The 25,237-nt window shown below is 29.7% G+C and overlaps 1 protein-coding gene across 1 annotated transcript; it reads left to right on the top strand.

The window, feature by feature from the left end:
* Positions 1–1,194: 1,194 nt before the first annotated feature.
* On the top strand, positions 1,195–24,988 carry LOC114121682 (serine protease inhibitor 88Ea-like). The gene is made up of 6 exons (XM_050209784.1): positions 1,195–1,569; positions 19,245–19,594; positions 21,578–21,877; positions 21,984–22,119; positions 22,484–22,719; positions 23,863–24,988. Exons 2-6 carry the CDS (start codon positions 19,268–19,270, stop codon positions 24,154–24,156), a joined length of 1,293 nt encoding a protein of 430 aa, XP_050065741.1. The 5' UTR covers positions 1,195–1,569; positions 19,245–19,267; the 3' UTR covers positions 24,157–24,988.
* Positions 24,989–25,237: the final 249 nt, after the last annotated feature.

The raw sequence follows: 25,237 nt of genomic DNA, 5'->3' as shown, positions 1-25,237 counted from the left end.
TGTCCATATACATATAAGTTGTGATTCGAAGAGGTGGTGAATTGGTTATAATTAAATGCCTGTTTGGTTTCTTGTTCTACAGTATTTATACTTAATGTTATATAAATACAATATTATATATGCACATTTTTTGAGTAATTAAAGAACCACTTACCGGTTTAACGAGAGGGAAACAGTGTTAGATATTTTTTGTTTACGATAAAATTTAGGGCAACTACGGGCTACGACGAAAGGAAACTCATATGATACAGCCGTTTGGCGGTATTATCTGTATACAATTATTGTCGACTTTCATTGATAACTTTGAGTAGTAGTTTCGCTTGTGTTATTCATAGTTCAGTGCCCTGGGGAGCCGTACATCCGGGCAAATAAGCTCTCTGGTAAACCATTCGTCGTTCGTAGTAACGATGACTCATCGTCCAACGGATCTCTGCAGTGGCAGCCACCAAAGCCGTCTCAAGGTTTAACAAGGACGGCGGCAGAATAAGCCGCGACGATTAGCTCGCGTCACTTTCTTCGGAAAGTGAATATAGGAGGTACATTGTACGCATACGATTTTTTTTTATGTTTATCACAGTATTATATATTATTTTATCAAAACGTCGGTCTCCACCATATTATGATATTTTTTCGAAATTTCTCCTATAAATTTGAAAAGACTACATGCTTTCGTCGAAGGCGCAAAAATTTCACGTATAGAGTTTCTCAAAGTCCTGTTTGTGTCTTCTTGAATTCGGTACCATATTATATACATATAGTGTTGTCAAATGTCGGCGTACCTATATGCTTGCTTATAGTCTTACCAATCGTGTTATTATTATTGTTGCAAACACTATGCGTGCGGGAATACCCTGCCGTGGCGTGACGTCATTCGGGTCTGCGTGGGCGACCAAACGGTTATGTGACCGCCCGGACTGGCACGCGTACCTATATTATGCGGAGATGACGATTCGAGCGACCTAATCCTACGACATGCCTTGTGACCAGGTTAGGTATTTTACTATACACGCACATACCCGTCTACCGCCTGCTTGTCTGTACATGCCCGTAAAATTATGTCCGCTCGCCTGCAATATCGTTATCGGTTCCGGCGGTTCGCGGATTGGTGGGAACGCGAGTCGGCTGCGATGACGTTCCCGGTGAAAGTGTTTTCGAAGGTTTTGTGTAATATTGCAAGCCTCCGACGCGTGCGTGCAGTCGGCCATGGGATTTACCAGACTTACACCGCATTCCCGTACTACTGTTACTACTACTACTACTACCACGGTTGCTACTACTATCATTGCCGCTGCTGCAGTTATTTACTACTACTACTACGGCTGCAGCTATTACCGTGCTACCACAAGACCGACTGACCGGCACCGAACCGGACGCGCTCTGAAACGTTTCGCAAAGACACGTCCGTTGTAGTGATAAAACAGCCGAACCGATCGCACACGTGCTCCGCCGACGTTTTATTATTATACGTTTATTCACGAATTCCGTCGTCACAGCTCCGAAGCGTTTAAATCGGCCTACTCCTGTGACATACGATCTCTAGATCATCGCCGATCCGAATACCAATTATAGGTGAGTCACTATATATAATAGATTATCAATTATTGCTAGTTGCTACAGATATTGTACAGATATGGTTGGTCCGTTGAAATTCGTGGTATATCGTTTTCTCAAAAAGTATGAATGTTTTTGAAATTTCTTAATTTTTTAAAATTTTTATCTATTTGAATTTCAAAATACATTTTTAATTGCATATCACAGTACAGAATATTTTTCTGAGAATTGAAATGTATAAAAATCCAATTAATTTTCAACGGTTATAATGAGTATCTAGTGGTTTATCAGTTACAATTTAAAACGTCTAACTTCTACCTTAGAAGTGTTAAAATATGTTTAGATGAGCGGAATGTAAACCTAACGCAGAAGTTTCTCTTTCAACTAAACTTTAAATAAGCACTTATAAGTTATAACTGTAATTAAGAACTCTTTTGAAATTTGCTGAGAGATATTTTATTTGGGAATATAAAATTAAAATGTATGCAGTCATTTAAAAACGTAAAAAAATTAAAAATAATTACATTAAAAAAGTAGTTATTTATAATAATTTTTTCGAAAACATTGTTTAGTAATAATTTAAAATTATTTTGAGATAATGAATGCTTGAATAAAACACTAAAATATTACTCATAAATGCATGTCCGTATGCTTTTTTTGAAAACAATTCATCAGATATTTTAAGTATTGAAATTATTAACTTCATATTTTGTATTCAGTGGCATATTTTTGAAGGGGTCCACGGCTTATACATAATTATATAGTTTATATAAACTAATATGATAACTATATACCTATTGCTTTTATCACACATTATATTTAGCCGTAACTTGGAAACCGTCGTCATAATACACAGAATACCAATTTCTATACTTATTACTTAACTATACTATAGAAATATGTATCAGTTTTTTTCTTCTGAGGAGATCTAGTACCCCTAGACCCCTCCACCGTTAACACAACACTGTTTGCAATAATCATAAAAATTTTAATACGTATACTAACATATTATGAAATAAGGTTTAATATGCATGTATTGTAAAATAAGTAAATAATTCTCAAAATAATAGTATAATAGTATAATTATATTTTAGTAGGTACCTACCTACCTTACATCATGAAGTTAACTTACTGTGATAGAGTATAATTCATCTATTTGGTTAAAGATCTATTTATAGTTATTTGATTACGGCTTTATGTAACAGTAAAACTAAACATTAAAATATTTTTATTTGATTATACATTTAATTTAATGGATTATAATGTATTCAATGTAAATAAATTAAGCACTTTCTAAAATATATTTAATCCAACAATATTATATCATCTGTTCATCTTATACGGGAGTATTGAGTATGTGCTTACGAGATTCAAAGTTCTAATATAACCGGTAATTTAGTTAAATATTTTATAATAAAAGTTAAACAAATAATATTTTATTGTTTTTGATATGATAAAACGTTTATTTTTATTATTTATATCTAAAAGGAACGTTATTATTATTATTTTTTTCATATTATATATTAATTAATATTTGCTGAACAGAATAAGTTTTATGTCGTTGCTATACTCACTATTTTCTGGCGCATATTCCGCAGCATTTTTTGTCACTAGTATAGTCTCTCCTAATTTAAAACAATATAAAAATTAGGAGCTTGTATTTTTAATGTTTTTATTATTTTGGCCTTCGTCGGTTAAAACAAAAGCTCGCCAGTTTTTTCACCGTGGATGAAAACGCCGAGTATCATATCCGTCGTGTATAGCTACTCCAATATAAAACAATGATTTTTGAATTCGACGGAAAACACCATAAAATATGCTACGTAAAATCCTGGCTTAGGGTCCTCAGTTTTCATAATATTTTTACAAAATCTATTTATAATTGTGCATAGATTGAGGAAAACAAAATAAACCAATGAAATATAAGTTAGTTAGTTTTGTCTTGTTGACAAGTAAATTAAATATCAATTTATATTTTTGCGAAATTGTTCTGTTTTTGTTGATTGTATTTATAGCTAGTATTCTCTTAGAACATTAATTGTGCCACTTAAATCATCTCATAAGATTGCTAGTCATCCTGAATATGAATTAGAGACTAGAGTATAAACCATTGATAAAAAATAAAGAATTGTCTTTTAAATTTCCTAATCGTATATATAAGGTAGATATCATTATCTTGAATGTTTTTACACTGTGTAAACAGTTCTATCCCGCATATAAGGAAGCGTATTTAATACTCGTACATACATTTCAAAATAATATAATTTATTTTTAATTACATAATATAGGTAGGTATATTGTAATAATTATCATGTTTTGTACAAAATATCATTATTTCAACTAATATATTATGTAGTTACAACATATTTTGATTGAATCATCATACTAAAACGAAGAATGTTATTCAAAAAGTTAATTTAAAGTTTAGATGTAAACATTACACGGTATTATTACTCATCATATTTTAATAAGACTCACCTCCACCAATTGTGCATCGTGCGCTTAATCCATGTTTGTGAAATTTTTTATAAAATTGTTAGTGATTGTATTTGTATCATTATAATAATATTTCGAGATCAATAATTTCAGTATAAATACATAACATCAATATGACAACGGAATATAGAGCCAAGGGAATTATATGCGTTCTTGTAGGTAAAAGTTTTTAACCTTAAATTTGATTTGGATGTTTTGGGTCTTGAGTAGTTGTAAAAAATAAAATAAGATGAGACCACGTTTTTTCTCTTTTAAACCGTTTGTTGCCACAGTGATCGATCAGACTAAAAAGGTTTTTGAAGTTTTCTGCGCGTCAGAGAAAAATTACCTAGTAAAGTACCGATTACTTACAAAGTTCATCCATATATATATATATTTTTTTTTGCGATGTAGAAGCAGTTTAAGCCGAAAACATATAACTTTCAATTATTGTCAGAACTTTATTATTCACGCCATTTTACAGTAACTTGAACATGACATGTTATATTCAATCAATATAATATTATATGTTATTATGAAGTGTGTGTTCTTTATTCTTATGATGTGATATTTTTAAGCAATATAAATCTGTATAAAAGTTAAGTATGATATTAAAGAAAAAAATTTTACCCTAAACTTTTGCAAGTTACGCTAACTTTTACAAAGTTTTTGATTTGTTAAATCGATACAGTTAATTCTGTTAGTATTAAAACACGGTTCAAAAGAAAAACAAAACTACAAAGTAAATGCAAAAATGAATAATTCGAATCGTCGTTTGTCAGTGGAGAAATAACGAAGAGCTTTCGGCTGTTAATTAACATCGTCACGGTGAAAACCGTCTGCTGTGTGATATAATACACTATATGCCCATAATACATAATTATAAAATGAAAAAGTTTAGAAGCAGTTTTCAGTGACGTATCGAGAAAAATCGTGTGTCGGAATGGCGCTTTCTCTAGAAAAATAACGACAACGAAATAATAACATGTAATAATGTACCTAATAACAACAATAATAATGTGTAGGATCACTATACAGGATGTATAACCAGAACAAAACCTAACCTGTCGTGTGCATAACACACACACACACACGCTCAAAGTACCTATATTATGAATCGCGGACAGACACTTGAATTTATGTCGTTACGCATCACTATATATATAATACCTATGTGCTTAGTGTTTATACTATACCGGTATCGTTTTGTGCGTAAAAAGTACAACTAGAAAACATTTTGGCGGCGAACACAAACCCGACACAGTGTAAATTATTATGATATTATGAAAATTATGTGTACACTATTGACTATAATACACATTCATTATATCATATTATTATAATATATGTAAGTGTACTTATGACGTGGTATACGCCTCCTACTGCCGCCCTTTTTAAATTATTTGTGTCAAATAATTAGGTGCGCCGTTCGCGTAATAATGATTATGACAGTATTTTATTATTATTATTAAATAATAAAAACGACAACACGCAGCCTTTACCTCGACCCGCGATGTCATAACCAGTAACCACATATCGTTGATCATCCATTCATCCGCGCCACAAACGGTTTCGGAATTGGAGAGCATAATACTACTATACTATATAATGTTTACTGCTATATATTTTGTAATCCGAATCGTAAACCATTTCGTCGATATATTATGTATTACCTGCTATTATATTATATGGACCGGACGTTCGTGAAAGCGATCTCCATATTTCTCGATGGCGCCGGAGATTGCAATAACCAGAAAACGTCAGATGTGCGCACGTAACGATTTTGACAGCTCTCGTCGCTGCAGACGATATTATAATAATAATATGATAGTATTATGAACTATATTTATATAAAACGTGAGTACGCAACGTGTTGGTCGCTAAAAACAAATCTATGGTAGGCGGAATCGAATGACGAATATAACAATCATAACAATAATATAATATAACGTAGGTATTATAGATAATATTATTATATCGTCGTTGTTATTGCACATTATGGTCTATTACCGAGCTGAGTTCCCCACCGCACCACAAGTACTACTCGGCTGCTTTCTCTCAAATTTTTCGGCAACCACGAGCTGTCATAATTGGTAAAATTGTCGCCATATTATTAGGTTTATCATTATACACATACGTGCATAACAATGTTATGTCGGCCGTCGGTGTATCGTCTTCTCCCGCAGGCATATTATATACATAACGTATTGTCCACTTAGGTTCTGCGACAACTGACGAAGATCCATGAAATCTTAGCGACAGCGAACCCGTCGCGTAATCGGCGTCCTTCGATAAGTACCGAATAGTAGTGATATTATATAATGCATAATATACTGTGTTCTTAAAATGACTCGGTTATATCATGTGGACGCAAAAATAATGAACTATAACGGTCTGGTAAACAAAACAAAAAATGGAAACTTTTTGAACTTATTGTGATATTGGTCGTACATTATGTCACACTAGTCTCTGTAAAAGTCGTCGTCGTAATATTGCACGTGTTTGATCGTACTTGACATATAGCACCCGGAGCCTGCTGTGCCGAATGTTCTTTTTATTGAAAGAAAAACAATTTATTATTGTTATTTAGTATTCCGAATAGTTACGTGTTTAATCAAGAAACTTGGATCTTGTATTATATTCTCGGGAAATTCAACAATTAAATATTTTGACCTAATTTTGCATACAATTGTTTGAACATACAACATTTCTGAGTTTGTGTTTTAGTCGAAATTAATGACTACATATGCATCACATATATTATAATTGTTGTGGTAAATTCCACATTCAAACGTAACTACTAACTATAAACATGTATTGTTCAGCAGCCGAATTTAGGTATTTCCATTATTTAATTAAACATTTTATTGTTGTTTGATATTCTCCGATAATATCATGTTATTATAATTGCAATTCCGAGTGATTCGTCGTGTTGAGTATTTAGAAAATGGGCTAATTAACATTTTGACAATATGCTTTGAACCGCAAGACTTAAAACCCTCTTATTTGTATAATACAAACTGGTAGATTTAACGGTTGTTTGACGCAGTAAATATAAAAGACATACATATATATGTATATCGTTTTAAATGTTCAGCTACAACTTTAAATATTTAAAGGAGATTGGAGAATGCCATTTAAGTTCATCTGAGCTTTTAATAATTCATGCTCTTTAATCCCTAAGTACCCACTACCCATCACACGAAAAAGCCTCTATGGACTCTATGATCACTTATCAAAGCATATAATTATAGAGAGAGTAATATTATTGTCTACATGCTGCTGGATATTTTGCTCATTAAAATAATTTGATATCAAAAACAATACACAATTGAGTTCAAACGTTGTTGTTATTTTTGCTTTAAGTTTAAGCAAAAAAGTGATATTTGGATGTTGGTTAAGTGTAGAATCGTCAATGTTTTTGGGAGAGAGATTAAATTAATACACACTATCACGAAATCTAAACAAGTTAATTTTTCGGATAAAATATTATAATAGCAAACAAGTGCACGCGTATAAAATAAAATACTATTAATTGAGAGCTCTTAATCCATGTATCATGTTGTTGTTTTTTTATGCTAAAATGTTTTTAGAGTAGGACGATTTTAATATATTAAATTGAATAGCTTGTCACCGACATTAGCTCGACGCAATCTAATTTTCCCATACGTGAAATCTCGTTAATATTATACAGTCATTTGTTTATAAATTATTTTAATTTGGGTACGTCATAGCAGTTTTTATATAATCATCATGTGATTAAAATCTTGTAAAATAATATAATAATTTTAAAACGAGAATGTATTGTTAGATACAAAAAATATTTAATATTTATAATGTTATAGTATATTGAAGGTATTTCTGTTTTGTAACTACCGATTTAATCCTCTTAAGTTTGCAATGCAATAATTGATTGATGCGCAATGTATTTTAATTAAATCGGCTTGGCGTCAGGTGGTATTTGTGCACTAATGTTATTGCACTGAACACGTCGTGTATACCTACTATTACGAGTTTGAAATTAATCTACTTTGAACGACTCTGAAACTCCTCGCCGAGATTTAGGGGCAGGTCAGGTACTCAGAAAATCGAAACACGTTTTCTCATCCGCAATAGTATGTGAGCCTATACGATATATACTTTAATATTAATTATATGATTTTATCTTTGTTAAATCATCTATAATAATCTAATTTTGTTAATATTAATATTACATTATAGCATAAGATGTAGATGTTTATCGTATTATTATTGCGGAAATGTCTTTGCGATTCTTCAGGAAACGCGTAAAATGATATATATTTACTGTAACGATTTCATTTCAAATTTTTCGCGCCGATCTATCATCGCTTGTCAATAATAAGATTATTATGTCCATGTAACGAAGCGAACTCAACTACCAAATAACAATATTATAATATAATTTGATGTATTACCGGTCGATCGTGAATTACCACTGTCGTGATATTATTGTTATAATACATTTTCATTTTTCACATATATCGACTGTAGTATTTTAGGATATTGAATAACACATTTATTAAATTAGCAAGTTACTGTAATTTTCGCCTTGAAAGGTTTTCACCAAAATATATACCAGCTCTACAATAAGTCTTCAAAGATGTTGCCATTATATGCTCACCACTTAGTTTGATATTACTACATGAATGACGAATCTATTGTTAAGGAAAATTAAAATAACCACCCGCATCCGACTATAATATAAATAGTGTGACTTAATTTTATTTTACATATTTCTCATAAATTAAATTTTAAACGATTAAAATAATAAAGTGATTATACTTTGAAATCCAATTATAAAATTACATCTCCAAATAGTATTGAAAAAAAACCACAAATACTTGACAGAAATTAGTCACGTGGTACGTGTAATTATTTAAATAACTCTCATTTTTAAATTGTTCAACTATAGTCATCCTTGTTATATTATAATATTCGGTCCATTTATGCACATACTTTTTAATGTCTGATCGGTGACTATACGGAGTTTGGTAAATATTAAATATTATATTCTACTGTTTACATCATACATGCCTAATAATACCATATTATATCATAGGTATCTCGTACCTGGATAGTTTCGGCGACGGACAACGATAATAATAGTTACAACACCGTAATGGTAAAATTGTCTTAGTCAATGCACAACGGATGACGCTCCACACACGGTATACCTATAATGGGACAACGCGCATTGTGGTTTGTGATGTCGCAGTAAAAAAGCACGGACTTAGATAACAATTATTATTACGGTTCGTAATTTCAATCGAATTACAAAACTCATGAGCATTCAGAATAATAATAATGAAAAAAACCATCGATTCTTTCGGTTACGCGTGAGCAGCACGCGGTACGATAATGCAATACGTATAATTTTTTGCATATGTTTTACGTGTCGTTTAACGATTATAACGCATATTATGGGTACACTCGAAGTGTTTTCCACCGTCGGGCGGGTTACAGGCTCATCATGTGGGTTTTCCGGTTGCTCGGGGTCGAGGTCATCGTGATGGCGATGGCGCCGCGTTATCGGAAATGGCACAAAAACATCGGGACGTTCTGGAATCGGAGGGAAAATAAAAAATAATGAAAAAAAAAATATATATACCTACGTAATAATGGGAAACCCGAGTTTTGTCACGTCTCGACGATTTCCTCTCGCTGAGTTTGGCCGTGAATAACCTGTCTGCGACTATATACCTAACACTCGTGCATACGTTACAAATGATTTTTTTATTTTTATTTTTATTTTTTGTATTATTTATATACGCACACGGCACGATTGGCATAAAATTAAAACACGGGCAGCACCCACCGTTCCCCCGAGCGCAGTCTCTTCCCACACTCTACGCCCGCCGAAAACTCAATTTCATTCGCACACACAATACAATACACTTATCGCCAGTGTCGTGTAAATGCACATCACTCTCGTGACCTGCCTATCGTTCGCGGACCATAACATTATTATAATATTGTCGTATAGGTCGCACAAAGCGCTCGCGTCCTTGTCATCCGATGACGTGACGCCCGTACGGCTCGCTATCTCCCCGCCCGCGATAACACAGCGCCGGCTGCTGCCCGCTTGCATTGTGCCACTACCTACCCACGTTTTGTTTGCACCTTATAATATTATCGTAAAATATCGTAATGTGATTTTACGCAGTGAACAGCGCAAGTGCACTGCACGTTTTCGGTGGTAATTTTTCAGTTTTTACTCTCGAATGCTATTTTTTTTTTTTTTTATAATATATTTATAGTTGCGATTCGTGTCACGCATGATTGCGTAGGTAGTTATTATAAAAAGTCTACAGCAATTGAAAATGTGCTATAGATTTGAACTTTCCAAAGAGAGGTCGTTTAGAGTTGTTGACAATATGATTAAAATAATTTGTATGAAATTGGTTATTAGTTATAACTCGTTATCAATTATTATGAGTGCTAAAAAAGTTTCAAACATCCCGTTGTAAATACTGTATAGGTTATTGTATAAAAGCAGACCGCGTTCTGCTTAGAACTCTCAGTTTAAAACCGACGATCAATAATTATCACCGCTTTTAAAATATTATTGTTGTCAATAATAATTCACCGATAGCATCCATCCGGTGACTATGTAAGAGAATAAGAAAGTTCGACAAATATATTAAAACTGAATTTCTGCAGTGTAAGTCCGAGGGTTTATTTTTCATTCCCATTTTAAATGGGGACAATTAGACCAAACTTTTTCTAACCCGATTTTCAAATTACTTTACAGAAACTTTACTTTTATACCGCCTGCAACTATATGGTATAAGCATTAGACTAAAAGTCCGAATAAAAAATTGACCGTTTACATCGATAAATACCTATCATTTTCTTTGTTCGAGTAAATTATTACTGTTGATATTTTCTTTTCCTAAATTGACCAAAAACTATAATATTTTATATAGTTCACTACAGTGGACTGCGTGCGTTGCAAAAATTCAGTCCTGCTGTGAAATTGTCCGTATTAAAGGTCGTTAGAAAAATAGGTCAGTTTTTTACGTCTCTGTTGGCTGTTGCACAAAAAAAAAAAAATATTCAGCGACATGTTTTTATTTTAATTATTTTAATACAATCAATTAGTCGTTCATTTTTTCCTTAAAAAAAAAGTGATTAATGTTTATGAGTAAATTTTTATACTCGATATATGTATAATTTATTTTTGAAAAATGTTTGTTATGAGTAAATGGATTTAATGACGTGAGTCTTGCGTAATAACCTGCATATGTTAAAATACAGCACTTTTAAACAATATTTTGCTTTCACTTGATATTTTAGTTTAAATCGCTTCAACGAGTACTTACCTACATATTGATTAATACAATTATTTGTATTGTCTTATATTTTCATTCATTTAAAGAAATTAACGCTGAGAAGCTTTTTATTACAAAATTATTATTATACAGATAATTTTTTTACAAAAAAAAAAAAACTTGTGCATTAGATTGTTTTTTGTTAGTAACTTAATATCCAGTTTTACTAATAAATTTAATCATAATTTAGGTTATGTTACTGACTACTAATTGTGCATTGCAAATTTAATTGTATATAATATATAATTTGTCTCTTTTTAATAATAGTTTGTAGCTTGCCACAAAGATACCTCAATTTTTTGTTTAAATAAAAATATTAATTTGATTATCATTAATTTAATATTATGATTAACCTTATATTATATTATTTTGAAAACTTTTACCATTTGATGGTTATCTAAATGAAAATCGTATAAATTATACACACACACAGATATGTTTACTCAACTAATGTGTGCTTACACACCATTTTATTTTTACAAACGTAATAATTAAGTGAAATTTAATAATATTTTACAACATTTAACATGTTGGTTTTATAAAAATACGACAAAATGCATATTAAAAATATAGTATATTATTAAATTTACATTAATTAAAGTTCAAAATTATTATTACACAAGCATAAATTGTAGTTTAAATGATTGCGTTTTTATATTATAAGAAAAACTTATAAATAAGACATAATTTCAATTATAATTGCCACTTTACTATGTTTAAAGGAAAATTAATTTAAAATGCGTTAATATATATATTTTTTAGTAGGTAAGTGAAAATTTTCACTTTTTGTTTATCTTAATAAATTATAATATAATTTTAATACCGATAAAATAAATATGCTTACCTATACAATTAATTTAATTGTCCTTACCTAAATATTATAATAATACATTTAGGTTTTGGAAGACAAATTAGCTAAGGAACTTAAAATACTAAATAAATCACATTACCTATACCAAAACGTAAACTTAAATCTAATACAGTTTTTCAGCATTGATTTTAATATTACTTGTAGAATAGTTGTAGTACAGCACGACACGTAACGGATTAAATGTAATTTCATTTACAATTGAATTGCATCAGATCTCAAAGTTTCAAACCTAATTTAATTATAATAAATAATTTAAAATGGTTTCCAATCAACTTGAAACAAACAGTAGAGGTGAGTTTATTATTCACCTTTATACATAATTTTGACTTAATAAATAAATTACTATGTTTTAAACAATATGTTACAAAAATTAAAACCCTTCTTGGGCCTATGTTCGAACCAAATGTTGTGACTTTTATTATAAATAATTAAAGAAAATATGTTTTTCGTTACAACTTGGTGTATTAAAGGTTTATATTTTGAAATTTTGTTTTTAAAAAAATAACAATATTGTCAGAATTTTTTTTAAATCCATATAGGGTGAAAATAAGTAATAAATCTACACAGTTATTTGAAAAGAAGATTTGAATAATAGTATTTGAGTACCTATAATTCAACATGCTCTTCTGAAAACTTAACATTTTTTATACATACATTGTTTGGTACTTGTGTTAAACAAGTATATTTCGTGCAAAATGAATACATTTTAAATAAGGGGCATTTTATAATGAGATTTAATATTAATAAAATTTATTATGGTTAATAAAAAAATATTAATTATTATAAATTCATAATCCGTGCATTTAAAATGTTTATTTTTTTGATTAAAAATGGTTTGTCGATAATATTTATTTATTTTTTAAATTTTTTTTTTTTAATTATATCCTTGTGGATAAATTAAAGTAGTAATTATATACCTACACTCTACAGTTTACACATTGCACATTTTTAATTTATATTCGACATTGCATTTAATGACAAAGAAGAACATATAATATGAACTATTTTGGACGTACAATTATTAATAGAATGTTTAATACAATTATAGGAACGCGTATTCGTATATTATATGATTCATAATGTAATCATATATATATATTACTTATATACATTCAACTATATAACAATATTATTATTTTATATGTTCATTTTGTTTGACAATGAGACCTTCCAAGTAAATACAATTTTCATGTCGTAGGTTTTATGTTAAAAAAAAATACCCACAATATAGTAGCGGCTATATAAGAGCTATTTTTTGAGCCGTTTTATTATTATATGTAAACGGTATATTGTTGTGGACTTGTAACAGCTACTGTGTAATAATATCCATTTATCATAACAATAAGAGTATATACGACTAAACAAAATAACAGCAGTCAACGTGGTTATGCATGCATAATAACAACGATACGACATTTCTTCCCCGTCAAAAATGCTTTAATTTATTGTCCTATAAATCGATAGACAATTTTATTTGTCTCGATATTAAATACGATGTTTGTTCAGATAATTTTATTGTTTTTATGTTATTTTTAACGAATATCTGGACGACCTTATTGTATCAAATATAAAATAAATATTCACTCTTTTATTATATTTACTCGAGTACTTGTATACGACGGCTATAAAGTATATTTATATATTATATAAGAAGTATAAGCAGTCACCTACTCAATCCAAAACTTATTGTATTACATATTCGGGCCCAGATATACGTAGGAAGTGTATATTATTTACTTTATATAGTATCATACATATTTTTGTCGTGTAAGCAACATGACACTTTTTGACATGTGCACGTATAAACTGATTCATTGTTATTACCTTATATACCACTGTAGAAATGAAATCTCAACTGTTGATTCGTTTTTGCACAAAATAAAGTGTGAATAAAATTTCCATCACGAGCTATACACAATATTAAGTTGCAAGAAAAGTACATCGCGTGGTCTACAATATAAATATTATGTTCGTTGCGATTTAATAATTTTTATATCGTATTGATCTCGTAGTTCCTTGAATTTGTTTTTGTAGTGCACATAAATATATAGATTTGTTCCCAACTCTTTTCGAATAATGAAATATAACATTAAACAGAACATAAAGTCGGGTATATTGTATATATCTGAATATCTGATATACGACGTCCTTGTAGTATTACACCCTACAGCTTCCTGCATAAAAACTTACATATCCTGTTATAGTAATATTATCATTTGATATGGGTAACTCGACTTTTAAAATATTTACATAAATTTATTTTATTTTCAGATTTTAAAAACGGCTAAAATCATATTTATTTCGAGTGGACTATAAATGAAAGCAAATTTAATATTTTGTGAAGTTATAATATAAACATCAACAATAGCTCTGTTATAAATTATTTTTTCTAAAAAAAAAAAAAATATTAAATAAGATAAATTTGTTTGATTAAAACAATATTACATGTAGCTAACCGTAGTCTTGGTGACGTGTTTTGTTCGCGAGTTAAAATATTTAAAGTGGGAAAGAAATATGTTATCACGTCACATATAGGTATTTGGTTCAGATACTAAATACTTATGTATAATGTATATTATGGTCATGTAGATGTCAACGCATTTACTTATGTAGTTATGTTTGACGTGGTCTAACGGATTGATGATTGTATTAGAACATTATTGTTTGTACAGTTTTGTATGACAATTTCCTATTGCACAATGCATTTATGCCACAATTAATCATAATAATGATTGTGGTCGCGTGAAAAATGTTCGTTTTAGTGGCGCGTCGTGTCATAAAATTACGTGTGTTCTGGTGTATCGTTCGATTGTTGGTCCGGTGTCTTTCACGGTGATTAAAATAACTTTTTATATATTATCAGAAAATTGGGTATACACACATTTCGTTAAAATACCTTTATGCGAGGTGAACGTGTACGTTATGACGCTTAAAGCCGTTTATAAATAAAAATTTACGTGTACAATAATTAACGTCTGGAACCTTTATATTTCATTCGGTTTCGATTTCAAGAAAAAAAAACCATTCCTGTTCCGGTTTCAGTACGATTCTTAGAATAATAACAACAATAATTTCGGTTTGTTAACATGGAAAAATGATTTTAGTAAACCTACTCTCAAAACACTAAAATTCCGATTTCTAAAGTATTTTAAAAAGAGTTCCAAGATCCGACAGTTTCCGGTATCTATAATTTCCGGAGTATCTCAGTTCTGTAAAAGATGTACACGAAATTCATTCCACTAAAATATAATGAGTGTAAATTATTCAGATAGTATAATTTGTATTCATTTTTAGGGGTTCTCCATGATGACATCCCGTCATATTATAGAGGGAATCCTGTCGATCCCGAGCTTTGAATTTATGTTGTGAGATTTATTACGTAATTTATAAATTACAATAGATACTATATGAATAGATTTTGTTTTTCGAATAATCTATATCCAATTCGAAGTAAAAAACTACCAAAATTTCCAATGAAATTAAATTTAAAAAAATTGATTAAAATTACGAGTTTGGGACATATTGTAAAAAGCTTATCAAAAAAAAAAAAATTACCTGATTTTTAATCATCGGCATGTTTGATTGATTTATTTTTATATTATTTATTTATTATCTGAGTATCTATAACATATTATTAGATTTTAATTTAAATTCAACGTTTATTCAATTTTTTTTTGCACCTAAATTATACTTTTAACCAATTAACTGTTATTTATTTAATTGTTAATTGTTTTTGAATTCTTGATAATAATACATTAATTGTGTTTTAGATCCTTTGAGACAAATTTCATGTATACATTTATATTTTTTCTTGGACGTAGCTAATGAGCTTCCATTAAAATTTCAAATGTTTCCTATACAATATACTTAGTTATTTTTGGTTTGAATAGTTCAATATTGTATAATATTGTTATGCGTTTTTAGTTTTTAATTTCGTGGATTCGCGAAGACAGTATATCAAATACAAGTCCGAGTATTACCTATAATATAACACAATATATAATACATGTATACATTGTACACATAATAGGAGTATATTGGTTGTCAGTTGACATATTCCGGATAGAGCAACATTGTTCGTTTTTTTTTAACACGTGCTGTAAATAATAATAGAAATAATGTGTAGGTATAATATATATTAATATCCGTCCGATACGTCCGATTTCGTGAAAAGAGATTTCCAATCTTTACGTTGTCTGACATTGGTAATAGTATAGGTACACACGCAGCACAAAACGACGTATTATATTATTATAAAAAATATAGTATTCATATATGTATAGGTAATATAGGTGTATCATAATCTCGAGACGCTTTTTAATGATAATATATATTGTGTGTTGATTATATTGCACAAGTCTATTCTTCGAGATAATACATGTTTTGTCGATACAAAATTTAACAACTATTATACGTCATACTATTTTATTATTCATATAAAATATTATAAAATTTAGCCGAAAGTGGAGGTTTTTATGTATAGAATCTTTCGAAACGGTCTCGGTGTCGTACGATAATGTGCAATCGCTGTTTATGCAGACGACAGTTTTCATAAATCACGCTTATCATAAAAATAATGTATATATGACATTGTAATCGTTATTAATTGATTATCATATCGAAGTTACTGGTCGAAAGTTGACGAAAAAACGTCGTTGAGCATAATACATGATATTATTATTATGTATATAACTGGACGACAAGATTTTATTTAGAGTTGTACATGTACACACTTAAATCGCAGCGTATTGTAATAAAGTTAATGACTTGTGTGTATTATCATCAAACGAAGTTATCTGCAAAGTCAGACCGAGCAATATTGCTATCGTAGACTTTAACACGATCAAAATATAATTATACGTAATAACAATAATAATAAGATTATTATTGAGGATAGGACACACACACACACACACACACACACACACACACACACACAGACACATACATTCTTTTGTGCAGAAAAATTGTTAAATTAAATGGAAAAATGTAATGAAATACTCCCGATCGTTATTTAAAATGATTATATTTTGTGACGATAGAATTAATTAGGCACATCAAAAGTGATTTATTTCATTGCAAAAATAAAATTCAAACAAAGGTATCAACCCCGCTCGATTTGTCGACGCGCTAAAACGAAAACGTTTTACTTCCTTTTTGTTTTTTTTTTCATTAAACCTGCATTTACACTGTAACATTTACATTTCGATGAAAATTTCACTATGATTATTTATTTTACTCACTTTATTTGGTCGTTTTATTTTTTTACTTGAAAGTTTAAACAATAAACATATATACTATAAATATAATCGTATATATTGTTACGACAAACTATACGTATTGTTGAACTAAACTCTTCAACGGTATTTTATAACCCACTACGTCATACTACATAGTTGGAATTGTTTTGATTAAGGTAATAATTATAATACAATATGGTTTCGGTATATTGTACTAACTAATTAAACGAAATTCGAAATATTTACAATGACGTAAGACGTATAGGAGAATGTTTCAATAATCATATTGTGCCACACTAATACAAATTGATAGTTTGTGTTAAATTATAACAATCGAAGAAAATTGATATTAGGAAATACATTGTTATGTGTAATAATCTAATTTGAGATGTATTAATTTAATAAGAAACTAGAATATATTAAACTTAAAACATTTAATACTTACAAATAGTCACTACGAAATAGTAAAAAAATCATAGTATACACAACAACAGTACATCGTTTACTTTAATGTATAATAATATGAACTACTTACCTATAACATGCATACTTGTGGATTACGCAGTTTTTACAATAAAAGTTTAAATTTTTTAAAAATAACAATAATTTGGTCAACATTGTCGTTTTAAATTGTATACATATCAGAGTGTATATTTAGTTATACGTATTTAAATGTTTGGATAATTTGACAATATTTATACTCATTTAAATATTTTAGGTTCTTAAATTAATCAAGGAATCCAGTAATTAATACTAGTATGTACCTATATGTCCTTCTCGCAATAACGAGCTTTTTAATTATACGTTCAACGTATATCTACTTATTTAAACTTTATTATTTTGTTGTTCTTTATCGTATTAATTAAAGTCAAACAGGTAAATTGCTTCGAATTAAAAGGGTTAGGTGCGCGCATGAGTCTTATGAAAACTAATGCAACAGTGTCGGTAATGTATAGAAGGCACTTTTATAATATACAACCGAGTGTGCGCTGTATTTAACAGATAAGAAGGTCTCGTGCATAAATGTACAATGGACATTAAACAGCGGGTTACTAAGTTGACTTTAAATTACCCGCGTAGGGTTTTTCGCGGCAAATTTACTTTAAACGATTTTGACAGTTGCCGTTATATATTTTAATAATATTTGAATCCGTAAAAATATGCAACGCATATCCGTAATGAAATGTTGAAGTAGCAGAAAAAGTAAATAAAAACTCGTTATGATATACTTATACAAAAAAAAAAAAAAAATGTGATAAAGTACCACGCTGTATTGTTATAATAATGATATTTTATTATATATATTATATAAGGTGTCCCACGAAGATGTAATAATTTAAAGTGACAGTGTAATAGAGCTAGGCGTTAGCGTGCTACACTATACTATTCCAACAACTTAAAAAATCAATTATCTACACAACCTATGGATATACGTAACGCGAAACTACGTTACCATTAGTTGTAACTGAAATGTAAAATTAAGTGATATAAAATATATCAATGTGTATGACGGTCTCGTTATAAAATATAAATAATTATAATATAGAAATAGAGCTGACAATATACGAGTATTTTTTTAAACTGCTCTATAGTCATCTTTATTTAAACGACCAGAGATCTTTGTAAATACAGACACAAAAACAATTATTTTTATGATATATAATATTTTTTCATTTGATGTAATATTTTAATTAATAAGAAAACCGCTATACTATACACAGAACAAAATTTAAAATAAACGTTCTTTTGTTACAGGAAACCAATATAACATTGTGGAAATGCATTGGCTGTGTAAGTGTGTTATCGGCTTAACATTATTGGCCACCACTACCTGGTCAGCGTCGTTGCCGACCGTAGCTCAGAAATGTGTGCCCCCCGGACCGGGGCTGTCACTGAACGACTTCCTTTCCGGGAAGTTTTACCTGTTTGAACGGCAGCAGGAATTCAGCATCAAGCTCTTGCAAAACGCTGTGACTGCTTCACCGAAGCAGAACTTGATATTCTCGCCTCATAGCATATACACGGCTCTTTTAATCACTTATTTCTTAAGTAACAATGAAACGGAAGAGACCTTAAAGCGTTTCCTCAACATACCACCAGAACAGGTATATATATATTATATAATATGATTGTGATTGAAAACTTTTCGCCACCGCGTAAAAATGTTTAGCTCGTCTGTTAAAAATACTGAAAACAATTCAATAACAAGCCCACGGGTTCCCTTTGCAGACCATTAAATAATTTTACGAGAAAAGTGAAATATGTAGGTAATAAATGTATCGTGTTTTATATGCAGGTACTCTTAACTATAACTATGATTCTAAAATAAATATTACAACACCCATTTTGTATAGTTAAAAAAGTATAGGTAAGGATAGCACACATAAATAAGAGTATGCCAAATTATAATATAAACCTTTGATAATTATTTAAAATATTTTTAATGCATTTTAAGATAAGTATATTAATATAATATTACATAATATTCAAATTTGTAAATTGAGTTTGAATTAAATTTATAAAAGAAATTATTTTCAACAAAGTTTTTAGATTCATTAGTCATGTGTAGAGACGGGATTTCTTTGTTTATTTTGAGATTGTGCATATTTAATTAGAGGGAGATATATTTTGACGTTTATTCAATGAATGGCAATAGACCTTTTTAAATGCATAAAAATGCATAATTTGTTCAATACGATAAGGTTTAAGAATTTATTATCGCTTTTGCCATTTCTATTTTTATTATTAAAACAATTTTATGAATCATATAGAGTTCTAATATTAATATTGTGGTAGGAATTTGGTAAAACCAAAAAAGTGAATTTTGTGATACGAGTTATAATATGAATCACTTACATGAGTCCTAACCTAATAGTTTATTTCAAAAATTATACGGGACGTTCTAGCTCATAAACAACTATTATTTAACTACGAACAATTTATTTTAATATATATATATATATTTTTGGTACATATTGATTATAACTACGATATGAATAACGGTATCGAAAAATTATATTATAATATCTAATATTTCGTATAATTATTTTCAAAAATAAGTACATTTGTGCTTTTACGTTTTAATATAGTTTTTTTGGATTTTGAGCAGTTCGATAATGCATTAATTCAACGATGATGTGTGATTTTTTTTGTGTGTCTGTGCATACAATAAGTAGTTGATAAAATACTTGATTCTCAACTTCGAGATTGGTTTTGAAAATTATATCTAATAAATGTACTTTAAAAAGTTAAAAATTAAAATTTTCCTGTATTTTTTTTTATTATTGACACATAATATATATTATAACAGAGTTGTACATTTTTCTACTTTTTTATTCCTTTTATTAATCATACGACTAAATATACAATTATAATTTATTATGATAAGTTTTAAGTCTTTACAATAAATATATATGCGATTTTTCAGCATTTTTTTCAAGATAAGTACTTGATATTTCTCATTAAAAAATATATATATATATATAATAATGTATAAGGACATTTTAATAAGTTTTTATTTAATATAAAGTTCTTGCCTTTAGTCATGATTTATGACTTTTATACCATAATTATTTCAAATCAATTTTTATATACATATTATTATAAATTACAAAACAGTATAAAGATTTTAACTTTTTTTGTAATTCTTTTTTTAATATAAATATTTAACTGTTGTAATTATTATGATAAGGTTATGTAGTAAATAAACTGATCAGTTAAATTAACGTTTAATTTGGAGTAACAGTAAATTTTGACTCGTATACTATTCATTGAAAAAGTATGCTTCTTTGATTTTTCTCTTTTCTTTATACTAGTTTTTAGCTTCTAAATCAGATTAATTTTGTTTCGACATAGAACTTTTAATAAGTTTTTAGTATTTTTCAATTACTTGGAAATGTTGGGACATATACAGAGTTTGTTTAAAAGACACAAACCGCCAAGCACACTGCGTTGCGGAAATTCTCAAAAATGCTCTTTAAAATCGTTTACAAAACTTTATTAATTGCCTAGAATATATTATGATAAATTTTTATCATGGAAAACTGAATTTGAATAATTTTAATGACTGACGCAATTCATTGGTATAGGGAAAACTAAGCGTGATGCAAGCATACCGTATGGAAAAACTGTTCCATTCAATGAGGGCGTTGAACACCAGCGCAGATTACGATTTCAGTTCGGTTGACCGTCTTTTTGTTTCTAAAAGACTTCCGATACAAAAGTGCATTGCCGACGTATTTAAGGACGAGGTGCACAAAATGGATTTCGTCGTTGATCCCGAACTTGCTCGCATGTACATCAATAACTGGGTGGCCAACCAGACCAATCAGCAAATAAAAGATCTGTTACCCGAGGGGAGAATCTCGTATGAGACAAGACTTGTGCTGGTGAGCATTATTATATTATAATATAAATCTGAATTAAAAATGAGTTCAATGTTATGTATAGTACTATAGTATTATAAGTAATAGTGTCCCGTGTGTATTCTTATAGGCAAATGCGGCGTACTTCAAAGGCTTTTGGAGCTCAAAATTTTCCTCTGAAAGCACAAAAGATGAGATATTTTATACGTCACCAACAGAAAATGCGTATGTTCCGATGATGTGGCAATCTGGTCATTTTAATCTACGTAAGTACACCCTTTGAAAAAACAAAATTAATTTGTTTTACATACACGAAGCTCAACTAATGTAGGAAGGATTATAATTATAGTGACTAATTAATTTAAATGTTTAAAAAAATTTTCGATGCGGAGGAACTTTCTATGCCATTAAACTTTTTTTTTAATGGTATAATATTGATTTTGTATTAATTAATTTAATATTGATTTGATACTTTGTCAGTAAATAGGCACAATTATAGAAATACATTAAAAAAATTAATTTCCCAGTTACAATTCATCCATCATCGGTCCTCTCAAATCCGCTATTACATAACGATATTTTAAACCTCTTATAATAATATACATAATATATTTTACTGGGTTTGTGTAGTGAGCTCTGACGAGTTGGGTGCGCATGTACTGGAACTACCATACAAAGGCGGCGACATCAGCTTGTTCGTGATCCTGCCACCTTTTAACAAACAGCGTGGAATTAGTCAGCTTACTAAGAGGCTTAATACAAACATATTGCAAGACATTGTTTCGTCAGGTGAATGGACAACGCGGCCCGTCGAGGTGTCTCTACCCAAATTTAACGTCGAACAGAGTATGGACAACCTCGTGCCGGTGAGTGGAGTTTATAAATATAATTATAAAATATAAAGACATAATGCAAATCTCATTGGACTCTGGTCTTAAAATTATATTTTTAGAAGTTGTAATAAACGTCTATGTCTATGTGTTGGAAACTTTTGAATAGTTTGAATGTATTTTTCAAGTGATTTTTAAAATTAATACAAAAATTGGAGTCCAAATTTCCAATAAAACCTGAAAAAAGTATTCCTCTTTCAAATAATAAAAATAAAGATCAGTATTTGATAATTTTACGAGTCACTTGATCGCTTTTCATGTAAAATCGTTTTTGGTCGTTGAAATGCTTTGATTTAATTAAATTAATTTTCCTCGTTGCCTATATTGTATGACTGTAGCGCCACGCTATACAAATTGCCTACATTTTTGCTCCTTAATAAATAGCTTGCTCGACATTCATAAGTTACAGTATTTTTTAATTAATGTTTTGTGATTAGTTGTTAAAACTTTTTCTGACCCACAGAAAAGAAATTAATTTTTTAAATAACTTTTTTATGGTGAATTAAATGAGGCTTTCATTATTTTTTATTTAATCTTTTGATTTTGTTTTTATTTTCCTAAATAAACATGCACACTACATTTTGATGGTTCTTAAATACTCCTCGAATTTCTAAAATGGTCATCCAAAAGTATATTTATTGCTAATTTCTACTATACTGTGTACCTATTATCTATTATATAATACGTCGATAAATCGCTTATTATGATAAGTGTATTAATAATATTTTTCTCTCCAGCGACGAAATATTTTATTAACGACGGAAAGATTAAGTTCAAATCAGCTAATACGTTTTACTATCTACATATTATTAAATGATATAATCAATTGAGCTATTTTCATCCAAAACAAATCTTAGAAACGATTTTAATTCTAATTTTAATATCTTTATTGATGTTTCTAAGATAAATTTAAATTAATATGCAGTATGTCGGTATGAAATTGTTTTATTCGTTTCACTAAAATATCGGTATCAAAAGCGATTTTGAGAACTTCTTTGTGGATCTATCGAAACCTTATAAAATCGCTGTCCTGTAAAATGAGAAAAACCTAGATTGCATTTTATTATGTTCTAAACTCGCGGCATATTATGATTACTATATGTTGGAAATCGTTTTCAGATACTGGAGCAAATGGGAATCGGAGACATGTTCAAAGGCAACGTTGATCTGTCGTCGTTGACCGGTAACGCGAACGACGTGACCGTTGACGATGTCGTACACAAGGCAAAAATCTCCATAGACGAAGAAGGCACGATCGCCGCGGCGGCAACGGCGTTCATAATGTCCCGGTCGTCCAGGCCGGTGGAGCCCTTCAAGTTCCGGTGTAATCATCCGTTCATCTACTTCATATTTGACAAGGTTACCGGGTCGGTACTGTTCATGGGCGTTTACAATTCTCCGAAATCTAACTAGATTTCATACCATATATTATTATGTCGTCAGACGTGTAGTGCACTTAATGAAACAAGACACGGGGCGTAGGACCGTATAAGACAACCTATACATTGTACAGGATCATGATCGTTGGCTAATTATGACTTAGTTCCAAGATGTAAATATTCATACACATTTTAGGTTTAGTATTATTATTATTATTATTATTATATGTATGTAAATATTATATTATTATTATGCTGTATTCTAAGTTTACGGCAATTGTTTCTAATTGAATGTCGGTACATTGTCCTGTAAAACCGAGAACGTAAACCCGTTCACGACTGTATCTATTTACACCATATTTTACGTAATTATGTCACATCATATGGCACTCGAAAGTACTTTCCGAGATTTAGGTTGAGAGGAATCCCTCAGGAATGTATCTTAAGTGGAAGAATATTTTCGTAAATCTATGTTTTGGATTTTATTTTTTTTGTATTGTAAAATATATTATTTATATACTAATGTACTGATAAAAAAAAAAAAAAAACAATATTTATATTATGAGATAAGCACCGTAGTCTGACGTCGAATCAATATTGTGCCGTCAAACATTGTATTAATTATTAATAAGAAAACGTCACATTTCTCTCATTTATGGCGTTTATCGGAAGATAATGCAAGTGTAGTTATAATTTATACGTGTAGTTTATACGATTATGTATATTAATATATGCGTGAACAAATATATTATAATATAACACGGTAAAATGTATTCGTTAGACAATATAATGTTTTGTACCCATGTTTACTGTTTTGTAAGAGAAATAAGTAGATTACACGATGTTGATGTACAATATAATAATTACATATTGTGTTATTACTCATTATTAACACTCGTATTCAGCGGACGAGAGTGATAGGAAAATACACAGAGAGACAGAGGATCATGGTGGATTCTGATGGGTTTCAAATTCAAACGTTTGAATTTAATTGAAAACGCTGTTGCTTCAATATAATAATGTATACACATTTAATGTATATAAACGTAAAGCGCAAACGACTCTCATACGGTACGGCGTTCGCGTATAGGTAAAGTATATACTCATCATTATGA

The sequence above is a fragment of the Aphis gossypii genome, chromosome 1 (genome assembly GCF_020184175.1).
Source record: "Aphis gossypii isolate Hap1 chromosome 1, ASM2018417v2, whole genome shotgun sequence".
Classification (NCBI taxonomy): domain Eukaryota; kingdom Metazoa; phylum Arthropoda; class Insecta; order Hemiptera; family Aphididae; genus Aphis; species Aphis gossypii.
This window is presented reverse-complemented; position numbering and strand designations above follow the sequence as displayed.

What these genes read in the sequence shown, in the direction of transcription:
- LOC114121682 (XM_050209784.1), top strand. Translation starts at nt 19,268, where the DNA reads ATGCATTGGCTGTGTAAGTGTGTTATCGGCTTAACATTATTGGCCACC. An exon ending in ATGAGACAAGACTTGTGCTG is followed by an intron (nt 21,878 to 21,983) that starts GTGAGCATTATT and finishes GTATTCTTATAG; the next exon opens with GCAAATGCGGCGTACTTCAA. An exon ending in GTATGGACAACCTCGTGCCG is followed by an intron (nt 22,720 to 23,862) that starts GTGAGTGGAGTT and finishes AATCGTTTTCAG; the next exon opens with ATACTGGAGCAAATGGGAAT.